The sequence below is a fragment of the Oncorhynchus clarkii genome, chromosome 23 (assembly GCF_045791955.1).
Source record: "Oncorhynchus clarkii lewisi isolate Uvic-CL-2024 chromosome 23, UVic_Ocla_1.0, whole genome shotgun sequence".
In the NCBI taxonomy this organism is placed as follows: Eukaryota; Metazoa; Chordata; class Actinopteri; order Salmoniformes; family Salmonidae; genus Oncorhynchus; species Oncorhynchus clarkii.
Genome location: NC_092169.1, coordinates 8,797,152 through 8,821,402, shown reverse-complemented (window position 1 = coordinate 8,821,402; position 24,251 = coordinate 8,797,152). Strand labels below are relative to the sequence as shown.

Below are 24,251 nucleotides of genomic sequence, written 5' to 3'. Positions count from 1 at the left end.
TGTTTGAAAAATGTCTTCACAGACTGTGACGTTCTATGCCTGGTCACAAATTAAGAAGAAGATGGAGTGTTTAATGGTAGGATGAAAAAAAGGAGGGTGTGGGCAAAATAAATACAATAGTATCAATATTTTTATTTTATCATACATGTATTACCACATATTACCAGAAGATGTCAGGATGGTTCTGAGGTAATATATCCATGTGTCTGTGGAGGCCTGGCCTGGACTGTACCATCCACCAACTGTATGAGGTGTTCAACTACACAGACCCAAAGATTTATGTGGGCAGCCTATGGACCACAGAGCAAAACCAAATAATTATACATCCTTCTTAGGGTATGTGACTTTTTGTTTCCCTTCTCTCAACTGTGAGTGAGTTAGCTTGCTTCCTCCCCGGTAGTTCTGTATGCTGAAGTAATTTACTATTGTGTAGTATCCTTTTTATGCCAATAGATCCAGTTGCAGTACTTGTCTTTGATACAGACCTACTTAACCATGACGTGACGATCAAATACTTTTCCTTCGCCTTCAGATACCATTCTCTAATTCTGTCTTTTTATCCGGCAACATTTCAGCCTGGACAGAAAGAGGTAAAGCTAAGCTGGTAAAGCTACAGCAAGAGCTGTTACCAGTATTGTTGGGCGGAGCCCAAAAAACAGTGGGTGTATAGATGCACAGACTGAGTGTTGGGTATTAGACCGAAGAGTATCGCACTAGCTGACATAGGTTAGCCTGGTTTATGCATAAGGACAACTCAGAGTATGTGATTCTGTTCTCTTGAAATAGACTAAATTTTCTTCATATCATGTTTCTTTAGACCTGTCTAAAATAAATAATGGATTTATTGTGAAGGTGTCGACTATTATATTACATGGATTTATTAGACTTTTTAAAAACGTATATGTTTTTAAAAAGTGTGTGGAAGCCAGGAGATGCTAAATGTGTTTATGTTAATTAACGGAAAATTACCATGAGACCGATTCCAGCAACAAGGATTACAGGAACAAGCGCTCCATCTAAATATAGCGCTCTCCACACCACTTCCAATTTCACTCATTTAATAGACTCCCCCCCTTCCTTAACATTCATAGATAACATCTGATGTCCCTTTGCTTTGTCATCTTATTTTTCCCCCTATGTTTAGTTAATTTTAGAGTGTTTAGGGATTAAGGTAGAGTGTTTAGGGATTAAGTGCAGGGACCGGGTGAAAGGCAGGGTAAATTAGGGAAAGCAAAGGGGACTGGGCTGTCTATTCATGGGTTCTAGCTCTGCTAGCTCTGCTGGGTGATTGGTTGATATTCTATGTGTTTAATAAATGGATTACTGTGAACTACAAACTCTGTGTTGTATCCAATGCACACTCTACCCTGTGATGGAAAATGTTATGTTTGTGCTTTTCTAATTACCAATTTCTGTGTTCTATGTTTGTGCTGTTCTAATAACCAATTTCTGTGTTCATGCAAGTGACTGATTGAACGTGCCTGGGAGGAATTCTCACTATCAGTAGAGCACTTTGGTAGTACGCCCAGAACCTTGTTTTGAGAACGCAAGGGATGTCTCAGTTTCAAGGTCTCCGCTTGGAGAGGAAGCCTTGTGAGATATTGGTCGGTCACATGCATGAACCAAATGTTAATGATGAATTAATTATGAATGATGAATAAGCTAAATCGTGCAAATATAACTTGTCTGTGTAAGCAGTATATAAGAGAACTAACGGGACTGCCCCGGGAGAGCTAACTTCAGACCGGTACTTTATGCATCTAAGTTTGACTGTGACCTCTTCAGCAAGTTGTTAATGAACAATGATCCATTAAAGTGTGGATATCGAGTGTCCCTGTGTAGAATTTCCAAGAAAACCGCATAGTAGGTTTTACTATAGAATGAATCAGAAAGAGAGGGGAATCTCTAAGGGCACACTGTTGAGTGTATCTATACACTTATTTGGAAACTCTAGTTTCTAATGAATGAGTGATCTTTACATCTTTCTTTCCATGAGAAACACGATTTGCTTTATATCCTGCAGGACTCGGTGAGTGGTATAAAATTACTAAAAGCACAGCATTTCATGTCATTGAAAATGTCAACTTTATTTCGAAAAATAACTTTGAATAATGATACATTACGCATATTGAGATATTCCATCCATGTACAACTTACTGTGACTCTACAATATACAGATATCACAATCTTTAGTCTTTAGATCCCAGTCCTGACAAAACATGTAGGCCTATCATGCATATTGACAGCATTTACTGCATCTCAAGTTGCAACAGATGTATTTTCTACTTGATTAGAGTATTTAGAAGTACATGAATTCCGTATGATACAGCTACAGCTGTGCTACATGTACAGTACTACAGAGTATATTATTATTTTAATAGGAGTACACGTTGACCATGATGAATAACTCATTGGTGTTGTACTATACTGTTGTTCACATTGCTGAAGTACATACTGGATAACTAACTGTTTTGTTCTTACTGTGGGATTAGTATTTTCAAAAAATGTGATGACTTCCATTCCTGTTGTCAACAACGCTGGACAGTGTTGAGCATTTGGAATTGACTTCTGCTGTATTTCAATTAGATGTCAAGGCTTTGAAGCAATTTTATTCATCCTTTTCAAAGTTTCTGTGTTGAACTTTCCTTCTGTAGTTACCCAGTGAGATTTCCAAGGTACCATGGCACTTGCCTGTCTGTTATCAAAGGAAGCTCATAGTGATGTAACTAAGGTTGCAAAATTCCAGTAGCTTTCCCAATTTTTCAAGGAAGCCTGTTGGGAAGATTCATGGCATTACGAGGGAAAAGCAGGAAATACGGGAATATTCCAACCAGGATTTCTGGAAAACCAGGGAATGTAACCGTGATGTAGAAAAGCTCAAATCACCGTTAGCTTGTCAAACCAGACTTGCATGTCACAATAAATTTAAAAAATGTCTTGAAGATGAACATGTGCAACAGCGGCCTCTGATAAAATACTGTACATGTTGCAGTTAAACTAAATTATTGTTTTTTTTCTTTACTGTTTTGTTTTTTCACATAAATGTTTGAGAGGAACATTAAAAAACCTTGCGACAATGCATCACAAACGTTTTCTAGCATCCTCAAAGTGTTTTATCATAAGGGATCTGGAACCCCTATCTCCAAAAAAGTATACATTTCCATCATATAAACATAGGAATTTACAGAGGCATAACTCCCCTCCTGTACATACACAGTGACTGTACACAATTAACTTTTGTTATATACAGCACATTCACACAACATCACCACGATCTATTATCCCTGTATAGTGCATGCACACACAGCCTCTTAGGCCTACACTCAAAACAATAAGAGAATTCATACAAAATGTGTTGAATAGTTAAGTACAATCCTCAAATATGTATGATATGTGTATGTTTCACATTTGTTCAAGGGGGCATGATAACCAAAGTGATAGTTCACCCAAACACAAAATTACATATTGGTTTCCTTACCCTGTCATGGGACCGAAATTAGTATTTTTCAAGCATCATGTTCAAATAATCTATGTGACTTTGTTGAGTTTGACAAGCGACTTTAGATACTTTCAAATTATTTTTACATTTACATTTTCATTTTAGTCATTTAGCAGATGCTCTTATCTAGAATTTAAATAATGTATTGATTTGGGCATGATGCGCGAATAATATCGGTCCCATGACTTGAATGGGATTTGTGCCACAAATGCTAAAATGCTAGCATGTTGAAACAGTGGCAGGGAAACTAAACCAAAGGATACATTGCTGCCGTAGCTTGTCCATAGACGGCTTACAGTGTAAGTAAACCAATGTCATTTTGTAATTTGCGTGAACTATCCCTTTAATTTCACCCCAGAATATTGTCTAGGCTATTTCTTAGTTGGAACAACCATGTCAAAGAGTTGTTGTTTCCTCCATCAACACATAGTACTGAAATGTCACTAACATAACACATATTTAGAGAAAGCATTACAATATGAATTGAATAGAAAAACGATTATAGTACAAGATGAAATCATTTGTATCGTATTAATGTACATTGTGGAGTACATGCATGTCTGTTCTCATATAAATACCAATGTTCCCTTATCTGAAACAATACAATCCCTTAGTTTAGAATTGTATCTCAAGAGAGATGTCTATGACCATCCCTCTTTTTGTTTTCTTTTCACTCCTCACTCAAAGTTTTGTCATCCATCACAAGTGTTATTTCTCACATCCCTCCTTTCACACTACTCTCTCAGTCCAGTCGAGAATCTGTGCAACTTCACCTTATCCTCTTCAGGGCATTCTCTTCCCACTTCGGGCCGTCTGTTTCATATCTGGGTAGAAAACAAAGACGTTCAGTGTGGGCAGTGTTACAAAAGTGTTGCCTCTTCACCTCTATGGATATCTGTATTACACATGTACGCTGAGAATAGATCGCACGACAGCTGCTAAATCAGTTGTGCTTGTACATGCACAGCATGCTTCCAACATGTTTCACTACGCATTAGCAATATTTTGCGTCAGAACTTTCTGTACCAACAATGGTTATCTGGGCCACTGGAAGTCCAGTTTGTTCTGATGGCCCAAGGCGATCATGGAGTTCCTGTTTCTTCCTGGTAGGTCCACTGGTCCCAGGTCAGGGCTGTAGGGAAATGGGTTATTGTTATTGGTGTGCTCCAATGCTATTACAATGAGCAATGCATTAGTTTGCACAACGCTTGAGAACAGGATGGTTTTTCCACATGCATTTCTTTCCAAGAGAGGGTCTCCCTTTTGATAAATTCTGCATATCTCTATATATCATTGGACCACTCTGAAATACATGTGGAATTCTCCAACTCCTCCTTGCATACCTCAAGCCAGACACTGCAACCCCTCCGCTATTAGTCTGGGTCCGTGCCCAGCTCCCTCACTCTGAGGAGTGCTCATCCAAGTTGTGGAATACGTTGAAGGGCACAACAAATAGCTGTTCTTTCCTCAAGCTCTTCAACTCCCACCAGATCCTTATGTTCTACAACCCTCAAACAGAATAATACCACAATTCCTCCACTGACACCCCCATCTCGCATGAACAAAATAAAATAAAATCTTGAAGTGCCAAGAACCTGTCATAGTTTGGTATTCGTCTAAAGTCGCTAAGGCTGTCAATACTTTCTAACCCAAAATATCCACGTCTTTTTGTCTACTCCAAATATGTTGGCGTAGATTCCTGCTTGCAAAAAAAGCTGACATACTGTTAGAGGGGGCCAATTGTGTTTTGTTTAACAAATAAGGGAGGTTGGTTTCAGTGGTTTTGAGCTTAGGCCATTTAAACCCAGCAGTGCTAGTCACCATTTACCACCAGTGGAGAGAGCCAGTGAACTTGGGAAGTATAATTCTACAAGCTTGTACTCAGATAAAAACACTTAAGCTTATCATATTTGCCTCAGTCATATTGAAATAAACGGTGCGTAGTCGCTCCCTTACACTGAAGAGTGCATCTGCTTTGTGTACAAGTCCGTTTTTTTGCTTCATTTTGACATTTTCGGGACGCTATTTAAGATAGACTCCAGTGGTTGTGGGCTAAGTTCTCCATGGCGTATGCTGAATGTTGTAAAATAAAATATTAAAGCCGTGGTTATTACTCAAGATAATTTGTCAAGGCACATACTTCTGACAGTTGTGTTGACTGAGTAACAATATATTCTGGTTAGTGGTACATTTTATTTTCAAAATCAATTTGATTTTGACGTGTTTAGCTTTGGCTGATAATTTGTCACAGGGGAAAGTTAAATCGCTACTTACAAGTGATTGTTATAACTGCATTTTAAAAAGCAATATAAAAGTAATTTAATTTAAGTAATTATCTCTAAATGGTAAGATGATATGAGTCGGTTGGGCATTTTCAGTATTTTCAGTGTCTATATTCTTCCTAGGAAGCAATTGAATCATTCTGCAAACACAACCCATGACCTACTGCCAAAGACAGTCTTAACTCCTCATTCTGCGAAGACTAAATTATCTAGAAATAATCTAGAAATAATAGGCACCTACAAAATATGAAACTAAAGCGAGCTGTGATTAATTACAACTTAACCTCTCCTTCCTTGTAGCATGATTAGCTCAAGATTTTCAAACATCCTTGAAGGAGCAACAAGCTCCAACTGTTATTTTTAATTTTATGAAGTTAAAGGTAATCCTAGTGTTAGTTGCGTGTTTGTTTACAGATACTGTAGTAAGAGTTACAGTATTTCGAGTAGACTGAGTGTTTCCTTAGCAAGAGAGCGAGAGAGAGCGGGGGGTGGGTGGGTGGGTGGGGAGTGTCCTCACCGGTAAAGCTGTGGACAGGATCTCTTGAGGGAGGTGGATGTTTGTCCCAGTCTGCTCTGGTTCCTCAGCTTGGTCTTCTTCACCAGATCCTTCACTCTGCCCCACGTGTAGTTCTCACTCAGCTACACAACCAAACACACATCTCTCAGCATTAACGAATAGGCGCTTTACCCCCTGTTTGGTCGGGTAACATCGAGTTGCGCTGATGTAGATATTTGCACCGTAAACAGGGGTTGAGGGTATTATGCAGAGCCAGTGAGTCAGAGGAGGAGTGACTCACCCGTCTGTGTGGGGCATTGAGACCCTCTGTACTGTCAGAGAGATAGGAGCGCGTATCTCCCTCTGTGTAGCTCACCCGATTCAGGCCCCTCTTCCAAAGGGGCACCAGGGGCTGGCATCCACCCTGGTCACTCTCTATAGAAAGAGATAATAAATGAGGATCTGTTTATACCTGGTTCTAGCATGCATACTTTGTTCTGATCTTGTCCACATTCTGATTGTGCCCACATTTTCAGACCGGTGTAGACTGGATATGATTAAAATACGCATTGTGATCTGATTGTGATTTTTCTGACCACCTACGAAGGTAGTCAGGCACGCATTGTGTCTGGAAACCTTACAAGTGTAGACGGATCTGGACAGTGAAACCGTTTAATTCATCATTATCCCACCTTCTTAACTCATTGACAGGTGGCACCATTTGACTTATGGCATCAATATGGGTCTTAAAATAAATAAATACATACATTTTTTAAAGAATAGTTGATCACAATGCAAACACAGTGAGACACATTTTAATACCATGTGTAGACATATTTCTGAAAATGTGGGCACAATCAGAATGTGGGCAAGATCAGGACAAAGGACGCATGTTAGCGCCAGGTATAAATGAGGCTAGAGTCACAAGGGTTGGAACCACTCGCTGCTCATAGTGGGGGGAAACTGTTATGACACATGGTGATGTGAATCAGCAGTCCCAGAGGAACCCCTTCTTTCAACCTGCCGCCACTGCCCACTCAACCTCCCCACGTCCTCAATCTGTTATCGCAGTACCATTCGACATCCTCCTACTCCCCAGCTCCAATTTCCTGAATCCTGCTTATCGGAAGAGCAAGAAATTCCTGAATCCATGGGACTCTATATGTTCCCTCCATTTAACTACCTCATCAGATTTTTGTAGGCTGGAACCCGCTCGATGAGAGAGCTGCCCAATGAGTGAATATGTAGCCCTTTCGAGATTTTTTTGTGAATTAAAGAACAACATATATTTAGTTTTGCCCACATTAAGTACACGTTTTAAATCAACGAGGGCTTTCTGTAATGCAACAAAATCAGATTGCAGCTCTAACATAGCTCGGGCAACACTCAGTGCAATGGCATACATAACCGTATTGTCTCCATAGTGATGAATATTACAGGATTGCATAGACCAATATTATTTATATAAATAGTGAAGAGAACAGGTCCCAATACCGACCCTTGCGGTACACCTTTCGTAATATAGTGGCAACTAGACTTGACACCATGAGAGAGCACACATTGTGTCCTGTCGCAGTGTTCGTTAACTCTTGAGATCCAGCTTGTATTCATAAAGTTTAGTAAATCTGCCTTTAGTTTTAATGCCCCACAGTTACGGAATATCTTACAAAACAAATTACACCTGGATTCCCTGGTGCCTATAAGGAAGTTTAAAACTCTGTTGTTAAATTAGTTTACTGAAGTGTGCAATCATTTCAATGGACTATTATAACTTGTTGTAATAACCTGATGTAATGTATTTATAGCTATCTTGTGTCTTATCTTTTGTTGTTGTGTTGATGGAACCATTACAAATGAGACACTGGTTTCAATTGGTCTTCCCTGAATAAATAAAAGTAGATAATAATAGTCAGCCCCCCTTAAGGGAACGTGAGCCACTCCGAAAACAGGAGAGTAAAAACATGATGAAAAGGTGAACATTGGGCGAAATCACACCTGGGGTCGTCGCACGGTCACATTTTGAAAACCCCTAATGATTTTTAAATAAACCCAGAAAATCCATTTCAGGAAAACTATGGGCAAACATTACTATAAATTGGTCTTGTGACTGAATGATTACCGCAGGAGCAGGTTATGAAGTGCTAATCTACCTGCCAATGAAATAATACACTATGGTTTTCTGAAGGAAACAAAAGGATTGGGCTGGAAACCTCTGATGAGATCACAGTCAAACTGGGACAAAATTACTTTTGGAGAATGTGTGGAATATCCATTGGATTTTGAGTGAGGAGAGATGCATGGATGTAGATTATGGGTTGTTATCACGTTATTAAGTAGTTAACTGACCTCCCCTGGCTGTGAGTCCTGTGTGGTGTGTGACCTCAGGGATGGTGGAGAGGTCCGAGAGGGTGCCGCTCACGGAGGTGGTCAGGAACTCACTCCTAGAGTGTCTTTTCTGTTCATGGAAGGCCATGCCGGCCGTTCCACAGCTACAGTGCTGCAGGAAGAAGTCCTGGGGGACAGACAGGAAGAAAAGGTACAGGACTGTGAGTAGGAGGCATATGAAATGTGTTTTACAATATCCAAATCTCGTTTGGTTGTTTTTCTCACTCGTTGGTCAAGAATGGCCCTCCAATACTGCATACTTGGCTCAGCCAGCAACCATCTGTTACAAATTCAGGAGAGTGAAAATGTGTTATGGCCATCACACTCTTGTATTTCTTGGCCTTATATGCTACCACATTTTTTATAAGAGTCTTTGGGATATCTGAGTTTATTGTTATTGTTTTAAACCTACTTCAACTTAATAACTTACTTTAATTATTGTTTTCATAGTGTGTATTTACTATTTATTTTCCAGATTGAGTACGGTTTATGCTAACCTAACCTCAAACTTCTGAACTCAACATGAACTTGTCCAAAGTAGGCCTTCCAATCTATGTGCCATGCCGATACATGTGTGGTGATTCAAAGAACAATGAGAGACACTTTCCGAGTCATTGTGTAAAGTTGGAATTTGTCAGGAAAATGTTCACATCCGTTTATCCCAGCTGAGGAAACTCTGGATGTCACATCCACGCTAACGTAAAAAAATCACATGTATAACTCAAACAACGCAGGCACCCAGCAGTAGCATAAACGGAATAAGATGAAAGCCTGGCCTGGAGACGAGTGTTGTTTTTTCCTGCTTCATTGTTAACATTTAAACGTGCAGTGTCACTTCTACAGTAGGGGGATTTCTCATCACGTGAAGGTTACACACTCGCCACTTCAGAACCCAGGACCGATACTCAGTAGGCTCATTAGGTGAAGTCACTTCCTAATCTTGTGCAAAATAATTTCCTTCTCCGCACTGAAGTTACCTCTAACCTGGACACAAGGTGCAAACTCTACACTAGAATAGAATCATCTCTTGGCAGTGCTCTCTTCCAGAATTCCTTGTTGGAACTCTGAATAGCCTGTTACGAAACCACTGGACGTTTAAACATAAAAAGGGGTAAATAGCATGATGAATGACCACTGAAGTCACACTCCATGGCTTTGTTTTTGTTTCACGGGACTTTGACCATCGTCTGACTTCCCCGCTGGAACCACGACCACACTCTCCCCTCGGTGAAGACACTGCCTCTACTGAGAAGGGGCTGAGCCCAGGTTCCTGGCCCTGGTTCCATGGGCAAAAACAGTGTGGTCTTTGCACTCTCCAAGGACCTACCCCATCTGTGTGTGCTTAGCCCTTAGAAGGAGGCAGCCCACATTTGGGGACTCAGAGGGCCGGCCACGCCAGGCCTTTGACCTCTGACCTCTGAGAAGAGGATTAAACTGTTAAAGGCATTATGCCCCTGTGCACTCGGGAAAAGGGAAGGTCCAGAAGACTCCGGCCCTGGAATGTTCCCTCCATCAAATCCCGTTCCTCAATAACCCAGGGACAGCTTGCAGATGGCTCCATTGTCCGAGGTAGTACTGCTTTGAGGATAGGGAAAGGGGGAGCTTGAGTCCGTAAGAGTGAACTCATGTTCATTGCTCACATTAGAAACTTGATTACAAGTCATCTTCCACTCTAGTATGGACTCTTTCTTGCATCTCAGTTCATCACGAGAAACCCCAAAGCACGCTGGTCCTGGTAGAGAACAGATGAAGCTAGAAAAGCAGGCTCTATGCAGGTGGTATTTGGCCATTGTCTCATTGATCTCTGTGTTTATAGTGAGCCCAGCGGTGACCCTGGTGTTGATTTGAAAGGTGGGGTAGATGTGTGTAGGCACAGGGAACCATGGGTGTCATTCATGGAGCTTAGATGTGCCCCAGCTGACTTGCTCCTCCTTTTGATGTGTCATCTATGGGGTTCAGCTTGTGGCGTAACCATAGAAACACTCACAGCAGGGGAAAAGACCAACCGCTTGGGAGGCCAGCTGGTGTGGTCCTAAAAATCTTCTTTCAAGTCAGGGTTTGGCCCAGAGAGAATAACAACACCAAGTTATCTGGACAAATATCATAATCAAGGTGAAATCATGTCAGAATTTGATGACCTCAAAGAATAGTAAGTTCTGCTAAGAATGTTAAGAAATAGCTTTTGTAAGAGAGGATGCGTTTTCTTTGAATGAGCACTTTTTGGGATCTCTCTCTCTCTCTCTTACTGTGCCCCTTTCCCCCTCTCTCCTTTTTCTTTTCCTCTCTCACTCTCTCTCCCCTATCTCTCTCTCTTTCTACCTCTTTCTTTTTTTCTCTCTCTCTCTGTCTTTGAAGACTTTGTAGTGTATGCTCCTGCTGGGCTCACCCTTTGCTTTTCCGGCCCCCAGGCCCAAACTGACAGGGATAGTTTGGAACCAGCTCTCTCTGAAACCCCCTGAACATAGCCGCTCCGGTATTGTGCCAAAGTCTCAAAAGGAAAGAGAGGCATCCACACAATGCCAAAGTACTTTTCTTTAGAAGCACAGGCAACTGTCACAAGAGAGGGGGCAAAGTTGAATACAATGCAATAGGGTTGGGATAAATCTTGTGCCAATGTTGTTATTTTTCATATTCAAGGTCAGGTTTTCTTATGATGTTGAGCTGAAAACAAAAACATAAAATTGAAGTAGCTTTGGGACTCTGTGAACTCTACGAGCCTCATTTTCTATTCAAGTGTGTTAAAATGCCACCCATGTGCCCATGTTTTACCATACTGATGTTTTTTAAATGACAACAATGCCACAACTTTTAAAAAGCCATAAATAATAATGGTGTTGGTAAGATAACATTCAGAGCAAACTCATTCATCCTGTTTGGGAACGGAAAGTGAGCGCAGGGAGAGCTGGCCTGGGGATTTTATAGGTTACACATTGTTAACTGAGCAGAATCGTAGTTATTTTATGAGAGTTTACTGGAATACTACTCTAAAATGGTGCTTACTACAGAAAAACAAGAAACGTAATTTGCCCTATTTTACTGCTGACATTGTGCTTGCATTTGTACATTTTCATAGACAAAGGTTTAACAAACAAATGTGGCTATCTAATTTTGGACAGCTGTGAGAGAGTGATGTTACAGATACAGTACATGGTTAGCAAACGTGGAGATTATTTCAGATATAAACAGATTATTCTTTTCTATTTAAACCAATTCTGGTAAACCGTCTCGTTTGCACGATGTTGTTTGCGTTCAGATGTAGATTTTTCAGGTTATCATCATGAATGATGCATCATTGGCCCAGCCACAGACTCTAACTTCTCTGCTCTCTCTAAACAGGTGACTGGAAAGCCCCTGATGTTTGTTATTAATAAACATAAACGTGCCTCTTTGCCATGCTACAACAACCCCTTTACCGTGCTATAAGGACCACTTTACCATGCTACAACAACCCCTTTACCGTGCTATAAGGACCACTTTACCGTGCTACAACAACCCCTTTACCGTGCTATAAGGACCACTTTACCGTGCTATAAGGACCACTTTACCGTGCTATAAGGACCACTTTACCGTGCTATAAGGACCACTTTACCGTGCTACAACAACCCCTTTACCGTGCTATAAGGACCACTTTACCGTGCTATAAGGACCACTTTACCGTGCTATAAGGACCACTTTACCGTGCTACAACAACCCCTTTACCGTGCTATAAGGACCACTTTACCATGCTACAACAACCCCTTTACCGTGCTATAAGGACCACTTTACCATGCTACAACAACCCCTTTACCGTGCTATAACGACCCCTTTACAGTGCTATAAGGACCCCTTTACCGTGCTATAACGACCCCTTTACCGTGCTACAACAATCCCTTTACCGTGCTACAACGACCCCTTTACCGTGCTACAACAACCCCTTTACCGTGCTATAACGACCCCTTTACCGTGCTATAAGGACCCCTTTACCGTGCTATAAGGACCCCTTTACCGTGCTATAACGACCACTTTACCGTGCTATAACGACCACTTTACCGTGCTATAACAATCCCTTTACCGTGCTATAAGGACCACTTTACCGTGCTACAACAACCCCTTTACCGTGCTATAACGACCACTTTACCGTGCTATAACAATCCCTTTACCGTGCTACAACAACCCCTTTACCGTGCTATAACGACCACTTTACCGTGCTATAAGGACCACTTTACCATGCTATAAGGACCACTTTACCATGCTACAACAACCCCTTTACCGTGCTATAAGGACCACTTTACCATGCTACAACAACCCCTTTACCGTGCTATAACGACCCCTTTACCGTGCTATAACGACCACTTTACCGTGCTATAACGACCCCTTTACCGTGCTATAACAATCCCTTTACCGTGCTATAAGGACCACTTTACCGTGCTACAACAACCCCTTTACCGTGCTATAACGATCCCTTTACCGTGCTACAACAACCCCTTTACCGTGCTATAACAACCACTTTATCGTGCTATAAGGACCACTTTACCGTGCTATAACGACCCCTTTACCGTGCTACAACAACCCCTTTACCGTGCTATAACGATCCCTTTACCATGCCACAACAATCCCTTTACTGTGCTACAACAACCCCTTTACCGTGCTATAACGACCACTTTACCGTGCTATAAGGACCACTTTACCGTGCTATAAGGACCACTTTACCATGCTACAACAACCCCTTTACCGTGCTATAACAATCCCTTTACCGTGCTACAACAACCCCTTTACCGTGCTATAAGGACCACTTTACCGTGCTATAAGGACCACTTTACCATGCTACAACAACCCCTTTACCGTGCTATAACGACCACTTTACCGTGCTATAACAATCCCTTTACCGTGCTACAACAACCCCTTTACCGTGCTATAAGGACCACTTTACCGTGCTATAACGACCACTTTACCGTGCTATAACGACCACTTTATCATGCTACAACAACCCCTTTACCGTGCTATAAGGACCACTTTACCGTGCTATAACAATCCCTTTACCGTGCTATAAGGACCACTTTACCGTGCTATAACGACCCCTTTACCGTGCTATAAGGACCACTTTATCGTGCTATAAGGACCACTTTACCGTGCTATAAGGACCACTTTACCATGCTACAACAACCCCTTTACCGTGCTATAAGGACCACTTTACCGTGCTATAAGGACCACTTTACCGTGCTATAAGGACCACTTTACCGTGCTATAAGGACCACTTTACCGTGCTATAAGGACCACTTTACCGTGCTATAACAATCCCTTTACCGTGCTATAAGGACCACTTTACCGTGCTATAAGGACCACTTTACCGTGCTATAACGACTACTTTACCGTGCTATAACAATCCCTTTACCGTGCTATAACAATCCCTTTACCGTGCTATAAGGACCACTTTACCGTGCTACAACAACCCCTTTACCGTGCTATAAGGACCACTTTACCGTGCTATATGGACCACTTTACCGTGCTATAAGGACCACTTTACCGTGCTATAACAACCCCTTTACCGTGCTATAACAACCCCTTTACCGTGCTACAAGGACCACTTTACCGTGCTATAAGGACCACTTTACCGTGCTACAACAATCCCTTTACCGCGCTATAACGACCCCTTTACCATGCTATAAGGACCACTTTACCATGCTACAACAACCCCTTTACCGTGCTATAACGACCCCTTTACCGTGCTATATCGACCCCTTTACCGTGCTATAAGGACCACTTTACCATGCTACAACAACCCCTTTACAGTGCTATAACGACCCCTTTACTGTGCTATAACGACCCCTGTACCGTGCTATAAGGACCCCTTTACCGTGCTATAACGACCCCTTTATCGTGCTATAAGGACCACTTTACCATGCTATAACGACCCCATTGCCGTGCTACAACGACCCCTTTGCCGTGCTACAACGACCCCTTTGCCGTGCTACAACGACCCCTTTGCCGTGCTACAACAACCCCTTTGCCGTGCTACAACGACCCCTTTGCCGTACTACAACGACCCCTTTGCCGTGCTACAAGAAGCCCTTTGCCGTGCTACAACAACCCCTTTGGGTTGGTCGATTGAATCCCTGAGCTGACAAGGTACAAAATCTGTCGTTTTGCCCCTGAACAAGGCAGTTAACCCACTGTTCCTAGGCCGTCATTGTAAATAAGAGTTTGTTCTTAACTGACTTGCCTAGTGAAAATAAAGGTAAAATAACTAAATAAATGTTTGAAGACTGCAGTGGGCTGGACCCAGCTATTCTATTTATTAAATAGACTTTCCTCCGGCATGACTTACAGCTCCTACTACCGTTCTGAAACCGCTGGATTAGCACTGGGACCTAATGGTGAGTAATCAGTCACTTCAAGACATGGCTATCTCTGCACCACCTGGACAGCAGTCAGCTGCAAATCAAAGATCAATGGTCTTAGGTCTGCCCTGCACGACCTACAGCTACGTTCACACTGTTTTTACAACATTTGAAGGAGCTTTGTATCGCTGACAAATTAGCTAGTAACTGAGATAAATCATAATACCGTAACATTAGAACATTCACACTGTTAAGGACCCCTTTGTTTGCTATAACTCATTGAGAGAGATGGTTTGACCATAAGCAAGCTTTGTCTCAGTACTTACTCTCTTCGCCCTCCCTGATCTGACAAGACTAGATATGTCGTGCAAAAGCTATGTGGCGGAAGCCTATCTTTGATAAGACGCACAAGTCCAATCCAGATGTTTTAACCTGGGATTCCTCCCAGGTTGCTCACCAATGACCAGCAGGCACACTCACTGTGTGAGTAAGCTGATGAGGATGAGAGCGCATAGTATGTGTCTGTATGTGACTCACCTCTTTGGTCTTGGTCATCCTTCCATCCTTTTGCAGCCCACAGATTTGCTTCTGCAGCCTGAGGTTGTGTTCCTGGAGCTGCCCAATCTTCTCAATGAGCTGGCAGATGTGCTCCAGGTAGCCCAGTCTGGAGCCCAGGGGGTTGGAGCTGGCCTGGTGGACCTGAGGAAATAGAGACCATTTGGTTGGTGAGTTTAGTCATTAGGGCTCTGTAGGGCTACAAAAATGAAACTTTACTGCTGAGAAGTAGTGGTCAAAGGTATTTGGTCAAATGATTCCAGAGGTTTATATCACCCTGTCATTCCAGATAACCAGATTAAAGAAAGGACTACTGATTTACTGATCCCTAATCCACAAAATGTTCCTGTGTGATAAAAATATCTTTACGCCCTCTGTTCTTGGGTCCAGATATAACATCGACCTTAATGGTGCCCCATATATCGGTGGATTTAACAAGGTGACGTTTGATGAATGGTGTAACCTGCCAGGCAGGTTCTCCATCCACTCTGATATTCAACACATTTTCATTTGATTCCATTTTTATCATAGTCCTGTTTTTTTGTGGGATATTTTTTTTGACTTACAAAACACTGTTACATGTGAACCATGTAGACGGAGTCTGTTTTACTACTCCGAATCATTGTTCAGACTCAGAATACATTCCCCCGCTGCCGCGTGGGCCACTCGTCTTCACCTAGCTTCCTGTCATCGTTGACCGGGAGGAGACGAGTCAGAAAGTCTGAAAGGGATTACGTGCGACTCATATGAATTCATTTTAGGGTCTCGCCTCATCGTGACGGTATTGCATAATCTATTGACATACCATAGTGGCAGTGCATACGTTTCTAATGGTCTGATGGATGGTAACGGCGGGTGGTTGTTTTATTCCCATGGTAGTTATGAAGATGTTCAAATTTAAACATCAAATTGCCATTGGCTGGAGATGGGTAGGTGAAAGGTCTGCGATGACAATTTGAGATAGAGTGCCTTTGGAGGGGTGGAACAGAGGTTATTAAGTCATTGCCTTTGGTGTGGGAACACAAAGTCAGGTGTGTGCCATTTATTTGTTTGTTCGTTTTATGGTGTGACCTTTAGCCCGAGAGGCGCAGATGCTCACGTTTGCAGAAATATGAAAAGGACATTTTGAGCAAATATTTATACACTCGTCCACCATTCCACAGTGTCCAAACAAAAGCAGGAAGTAAGCTCAGGTCGAAGCCTTTCTCCACCCAGAAGGCTTTTCCGTGCCACTTCTGTGAAACGCCAGTAAGGGCCGTGTCCACTAATGGAAACGCAGGCCAAACAATGGGACAAAAAGTCATAACAGTCAGGAGAACTGACATCACTCATTTCCTCCGGCGGAGAAATTAACCTTCTACCCATGACACACGGTCTTGACTTACTACTCATTTCCCAGACAGTGGTTTTGAAGCATTACATTTTGTCAATGGCTCATGGAGACGTCCAGTACTGTCCTAGCTCTCCCCTTATCTCCCCAGATATGCAGGTGTCTGGCCAGGGCCTCAGTGATGATATGTCGGGTGGACAGTGAATTGGTGCCTGTTCCTCGAGCCTGTAGCCTGTAGCCTGGCCATCCCAGCTCTGTTTTACAGGGGTTCAATTAAGATAAGGAGGAGATTCCTCCTCACACACAGTAAGTCATGGGCAGAGGATATGAGACAGGCAGTCATTAGCAGTCTTCCTGGCAGAGGCGGTGATGGAAGCAGGTTGGGATTGATCTTATCACCCCTCCATGGCCCTCCTGGTCCCCCGTGGGTCAGGGAAGGGGACTAGAGGGGAAAAGAGAGAGGGAAGATATGCCCCCACTCCCTTCCTCAGAACTTCCTCTGGCCCCTTATGTTGTGAGGGGGTAACAATGTTTCAAACGTGGGAATCGCTGACGTGTGGAGGAAATGCCAGGCTTTGGCCTAGTTAGTGAATTACTTTTCACTTGGCTCTTTCCTTTAAAGTTGTGAGAGTGTGAAATAGAGAGAAAGGAGAGGTGCATGTGTTAAAATGGCATTTATGGGCAGGTCCATTTTCCAAAGCAAATACACAAGACCATCCGTTGCCTTGACAATGATAAACATACAGTATATGAAAAAAATAACTGTGGATTCTTTTTCTATTTTTCATATCATACAGTATCTAATGATTTTATTAATTTAGCAGACATTTATCCCAAGCGACCAGCATACATGGGAATCAAACCCACAACCCCGGCGTCGCAAGTGCCATGCCCTACCAAGTGAGCCAGACGCAACATAGAAAATATGAGCATGATATGCCAACATATCAAAGTTGTGGAAAACTGAGACTCTCCTCGGGTCTTGGTTCTGGACATTCCACTGCGTCTACTGCATCAAAAAATACTTTCCTAAACAGGACAGCGTTGGAAAGGAATTAGCCGTCAGATGTGGGATGCACACAGAGATAGATTGAAAGACAGAGATAGATTGAAAGACAGAGATAGATTGAAAGACAGAGATTGGGAGAAAGACAGAGAGAGGGAGAAAAGTATGTGCTGTACACGTTTACTCGTTTTCTATCCAGAAAGCCCCATTTATTTTCAGCGCACACAGTCTGGGGAGAGAGTTGAGATAATATTCTTGCCTCTCTGCTTTGTTGTTTATCTCCCAAGCCACTCTCTGGGGAACACTCTGTGTGTCAGTGCTGGCTCTGTCAAACTTTGACAGGAAAAGGGGATCTTGAGGATTTACAGAGAGACAGAATGTATGACGTAAGGTAAAAATGCCGACAAGGTAAAAATCTGTCGTTCGGCCCCTGAACAAGGCAGTTAACCCACTGTTCCCTGGTAGGCCGTCATTGTAAATAAGAATTTGTTCTTAACTGACTTGGTTCGTGGTGAGATTAACAACCCTAATGATGCTAGCTACCTGTCTCAATTAGCCACCAACAACACCTTACCAAAACGCTGGTCTACCTCAGTAGCTCTTACTACCTGCCAACAATAACCAGAATAAGTCCTTGGGTGTCTTGCATCAATTCAGCAGCTATACTTCTCATGTACTCTACAGATGCCTTGAGCCAAAGGGCATAAAGGAACGAGCACCACAATACACACAGACCGGCTCATCATAAACAGACGAATCAGTGGAATGCATCTGAAGCCCCTAGGAAGTGTGCTTGGTACTGTACATCATGTGCATGTTTATGGGCTGCAGCTGAGGAATTCGACAGGACCGCCATTTTAATTAACCCGGAGTTGCCGTCTTCCCCGGTCTTCATTATTTTATGACACCATATTCCACAGTGTTCCACAAATCCTTCAACGGAGGGGAAAATATGCTTTGAATACCCTGTGGTTCCTCCTTTGGATAGAGGCACGCTGAAGATCAGACGGATAGCTAAACACATCCATATGATAAACCTCTTCTCCTCATGGTGAAATATGTCTGCGCTGCACTCTGCGCTCTTACACTGCCCTGCAGCCCTGTCGCTATAGTAGAAGGCAGTGTTATTGGTTACTAACTGACATTACTGTTTTCATGTTCAGCATGCGTGGGGAATGATGTTCTTTTCAAAACATTTGATTGACAGACCATCTTGAGGCCATCATACCACTTAAAACTATAAAACAGGGGCAGAGGGAGAGAGAGAGAGAGTCTTTGATGTTTTTGACTGAGGGTGGGGTGGGGGGGCTTCCAATATCTAAATTCCTGGGGCCACAGAGCCCCATTTGGCAGGCAAAGGAATGGCATTATTAGCTGTGGTGACAAGTGATGATGATGATGATGAAGAGGTTTACCGCCGGACTGCCTGTCAGCAATACACCTCTAAAGTAAGCCACGGAAGGGCCCCCAAAAATAACCGCCACCCGCGGGTAGCCGGCTGTTCCCTTAAAGGGGCCCTAGAGGCTATCAAAGGGGCTTTATCTAGGTAAATATGTGAGTAATTTGAGCAATTTGACACCTGTTTGATGCGTCCAGGTAGACCGTCCATCTCTGGGCCCAGGGAGCGGCAAGACCCAGATGAGAGAGAGAGAGAGAGAGAGAGAGAGGGGAGCTGGCTGGCTGGTTCTCCGGGACAATATCACCACAGTCATCTGCACAGTCACTCAGCACAGATGAACAGGTGCTGTTTGACATGCGGCAGCATGAAATAGGCCCCCGCACTGTAACACATGCCCTCTCCACCTTTCCTTTCAGTCTGTAAGCTACTAGGCCCTGTGTTAAGATTCCCCTGCTGTATGCCATAATACAGCCTTGTCTTCACTGGGTCTTTGAACGTGACATTGTTGTGAAAGGTCTTTGAGGGAGAGATGGGGAAGTATGTGTTAAGAGGAGCCGGCTTTGAAGTATGGCCTAGTTTTTCTAGTTTGGCCACCTCAAATTCTTTAACAGATTAGTTTGCTCATAAATATTGGATTGTTGAACATTTTATGTATTGTGTAAAGGATGTGAGATCAACTAACAGCTCGTGTGTCATCCAAGATAGGATCTGAGGAGATACCCATCTGTGTCCTGGGAAATTGTCAAAAGGTCACAGATGTCATGGGCATCACTTTCACCTTGCCTTGCTTGACACAGCACACCAAACTGTCCACGGTAAACTTTTATAGCTCAGGTATCCCTTATTGCCTAAATAAATTGATGACTAGGCTACTTACAGTGAAATAAATGTTACGCAGATTTTTGGGGGAGAAGATCAAAGCATCTCAGACGAAACGCTCATCTTCAGTCAAAACCAAAATCGACCAGACATTCAGATGAGAGAGCATTTGACGCCGTATCAAAGACAGAGCTGAGAGCTGATAGTGATGTGTACAGCAGCACGTCAAACAGGTTATTATCGGTTGGCAAACCTCTACAGCTGTCAGGTGCAGCTCTACAAGACAACACTGTTTTCTCATTTGGAACATGAAAAATGAGATATATATTTTTTCCATACATGAATGAAAGCACAGCTGTCATTCACAAGCTTTCATTAGGGAACGTGCCTCTACTGGTCCTTTTGAATGGGTAAAGTAGCTTTTTGTTGCTCAGCTATCTCACTAAGGACAAGTTGAGGTCATAGCTATCTTTTTATTTGTACCTTTATTTAACGAGGCAAGTCAGTTAAGAACAAATTCTTATTTTCAATGACGGCCTAGGAACAGTGAGTTAACTGCCTTGTTCAGGGGCAGAACGACAGATTTGTACCTTGTCAGCTCGGGGATTCAATCTTGCAACCTTTCGGTTACTAATCTAACGCTCTAATCACTAGGCTACCTGCCGCCCCTATAATGGAGGTTCAGTATGAGAATACTGTATTTATTTATTTTTTACCCATAATTAGAGATTTAAGCTGTGCTGTTTGTAAAATCAACAAGCACTTATCTTATGACAGCGTGATGTTATCTTATTGCAATAACGTGATGAGGTGGTCTACACCTCTATTGGTTTGATTCTAATCTAGCACTGACTTGTAAATGCAAAGACAAAGTTTAGTCATTTCTCTCGAAATACACCCAAATTCCCTGAAATACTCTCCTGCCCATAGAGATACTTTCCTAGAGCCGTGTTGTCGTTAGAGGTTCCATGATTAGCTGCTGACATAGAGACTGGGAAGGGTTGGTAATCAGGGATAATTAGGGAGCGTAAAGATCTTTGTTGTCCACCACCCAAAATCCATCAAACTACTGATGGCATCATGTTTAAATTAGTGAGAAGTCACTAAAGTATCCCTGGTTTGAATCATTTTAAGAGATGTGTGTTTTTCATATGAATGAAAAATGAGGTCCTTGATTCTGTTCAAGTAGCCAACACACTTAATGCTGCAGATGAAAGTACACAGATGGCATAGCTACAACACATTTCCCCATCAATAAACCTTCATCTTTTATACATAAAACAGAATATGAAACATTGGGAGTAGATACCAAGTGTGGGGGGCGGGGATATCTTTACCTCACTCAGTCTACAGCATTCCTCCATATACTCCTCTAGGCTGTCGCTCGTCGTGCTTTTCCTCAGAGGCCGCTGCTCAAAGTTAACTCCTGTCATATCATCACAGGCCCCTGTAGAGCACTGGCTCTTGGACCTTGTGTTCTCTGAGTTGATCCCGTCAGTCACAGCCCTGTTCTCACCCAGCTCCTCTGAAACCCTGTCACTGTCCTCAGCAGTGTCCTTCAAGGCCCTGTGTTGGGCCCTCTCCATATTTATGTCCTTCTCAGTTATATGAAGGTCTACCCTCTCAACCTCTGTGTTGAGTTCAGCCCCCAACTCCACAGTATTACACTCCAGCACAGCATTGTCTACAGTCGTACATGGTGTGTCTCTTATATCCTCTGTTTGTTTGGTGTCAGAGCACTGTTCAATGGTGAGGAGTTGACCTGGGGTAGGGACAGGAGTATTGAGGTTACAGGAGTCATAGGACGGTTCCCGGCTGTGGACCACAAAGCTCTGCTCTGAGCCGGTGGGTGTGGAGGGAGAGTTGGTTCCACTGGGCAGTTCCACTCCAGAGTCCTCCGACTCAAACTTGTACAGCATGGGAAGCTGAGAGTCTGAGAAAATGTCAGAGAGGTAGCCTGAGTTTGACTCCATCAGGGGCTTTCCAGGCATGTTATCCAGATCAGCATTCCCCTTCAAGCCTTTGACAGGCTCTGAGATGTCCTGCTCAGATACTGACATGGAGATAGTGGATGAAGAATCATCAGCGTTGTTGAGGAGCTTCTCATGGAAGTTGTTGAAGAGCTTCATCTTGGTCAAGACAACCTCATTATCCAGCACATTGTCCCCCTTCCCTGTGAATAATGAAAAGCACAATTAGTAAAGCAGTTTTTTTTTTTGCGCATTACCCGAGTTGCCTATTTCGAGTGTTCCCACAAGTGACTTGAATTTCACTCACAATTATCCCCAATGGAATAAAAATGTATGTGAGTGTACGCCAGTTTTCAAGTGTTGCATAGCAGTCTACTCTAAGGGCTACAAGAATACCATATGCCATAAAGCTTCAGGTGCACTAAAGGGATGGTGAAGCTAAAAGTTAACTCTTTCAGATTACAAAATGTACTTTTTTTGACCAGAGACATAGAATACCTGAGAGCATCACTAACATCTAATTACAACATCTCTTTCTTAAGGACAGTGGAGGTCAAGAGTAAATGGAAGACTGGAGCCGCTCAGGTATTTGAAATATTCTCTCTTCTTGTGTAAGCAGGAGGATGGTGTTTTTGTTTCAAAGGACTCACAGTTGCATGTCCAATTCCTTTGACCATGAATGACAGATGTACTCTCAAAATATACATCTAAGAGGTATTTGAGGATCTTCCACTGAAACCTGAAGACTGGTTTTATACAAACCGGCATTCTTTAACTCGGGCGTACACAGGACACACACTATTTAAACGTGCCCCACACTGGACTGTCCAGCTTGTCCAGCTTAATACTATGATGCGGTGCATTCATATGTGACATCTCCTCTTTCTCGACACGGGCAATCTGATACTCCTCTGTGTCAATCAAACATTTTTTCCCCCTTACTTTGAATTCCAAAACAACAAACTTACATAACACCATCTCCTAGAGGTCTTCATGGGTCCACCCTAACCTGAATACCCGAGACCCAACCCGAGCTGGTCCAAAATTCTACCTTTTCCTTCCAGTCAATGTCGGGTTCTGTCTGATTGTCATTGGGTCTATGTAACTACAGCTGATAGACCTGAATGGCCCCGAATGAACCCGAACACGGCTCTGCATAGCCTATAGCATATTTATTTGACGCTAATAGGGTGAATGTATTGACGTATAAAAGGCTTAGCCAACATATTGTTACGTTCCCCAGTTTCTGTGTCGTGGTTTGTGTATTTGTATGTATTTCAGGAAATGGCTTCCTGGAAACCCCCAAGCAGCTGATTGGTCAACCTCATGGCTAATTGGAGCTGACCCCGCCCCCCCCGTCAGGATACAGCTGTATCCCATTAGACTCATTCTACAGTTATAAAAGCCAGTGTTCTGTTGCTCAGAAAAAGAGGTGATTGCTGAGCGAAGAGAGATGAGGGTGATATCCTGTGTTGGTTGTTGTTAGGAGAGCGATGAGTAGTGTGTCCTGTGTTGGTTGAGTGAGAGAACTGATTGGTTATGTCTGTTATGTGTCAATAGGATGCAGTGTTTTGATTATTGAAATTGTGTTTGTTATTCTGTTTTTGTTCCCAGGGGGGAAGGGGAAGGCACCTAGGGAGTGCTTAGGCAAGAGGCCTGTGGCTATACATAACTCGTAGTAGTTCACTGTCTATGCACACTAGGTAAGACCTGGGCGGACCAGCCCTTGTATTTTGGTTAGTGCACCAGGTGGTGCTAGTTAGGTAAGTAGTGGGTAGGCAGGTAAGGTAGGAGAGGGGGCTTTGATATTTACTTTCTTTGCTTAGGTTCCGTCCAGCCCCTTTTCCCAAAAAATTACGGTATGACGGAATAAATTCCCTGTAAATGGTAATTCTCTGCCTTTTGTCATCCTTACTCGCACCTACAGTCCCATACATCTTTCACTTCACGGGGAGTTGAGTTGTAGCAGGGTGTTGCGTTCCCTCTTCCTAGAGGCGTACGTAACACATATTAAGACCTATTCATTAACCAGAAGAGCAACTTGGCTGATACACATATTGTTTTTGTCACTCGGGTCTAAGTCAATGGATTATATATATATATATATATACTCTAGATCACTAATAGGGGCCGCTGTGTTGAAGCCACCATGCCTCCATCTTGGCATACTTTTAAAGTATATTATGTGAGCTA

General features: G+C 42.8%; 1 protein-coding gene across 3 annotated transcripts in view; it reads right to left on the bottom strand.

Moving 5' to 3' along the window:
* Window positions 1-2,061: 2,061 nt before the first annotated feature.
* The window catches only part of LOC139382020 (uncharacterized), a 34,425-nt gene continuing 12,235 nt past the window's right edge, over window positions 2,062-24,251 (bottom strand). The window contains exons 2-8 of one of the 3 annotated variants that reach the window (XM_071125937.1): window positions 21,426-22,261; window positions 15,517-15,678; window positions 8,624-8,789; window positions 6,579-6,712; window positions 6,299-6,420; window positions 4,526-4,631; window positions 2,062-4,323 (exon numbers count right to left, since the gene is read on the bottom strand). In XM_071125937.1, coding sequence (XP_070982038.1) covers window positions 4,535-4,631; window positions 6,299-6,420; window positions 6,579-6,712; window positions 8,624-8,789; window positions 15,517-15,678; window positions 21,426-22,261 — 1,517 coding nt within the window. In that variant the 3' untranslated portion in view covers window positions 2,062-4,323; window positions 4,526-4,534. The remainder of the gene's footprint in view (window positions 4,324-4,525; window positions 4,632-6,298; window positions 6,421-6,578; window positions 6,713-8,623; window positions 8,790-15,516; window positions 15,679-21,425; window positions 22,262-24,251) is intronic. The other 2 variants (XM_071125938.1, XR_011628608.1) reach the window with 2 other exon arrangements.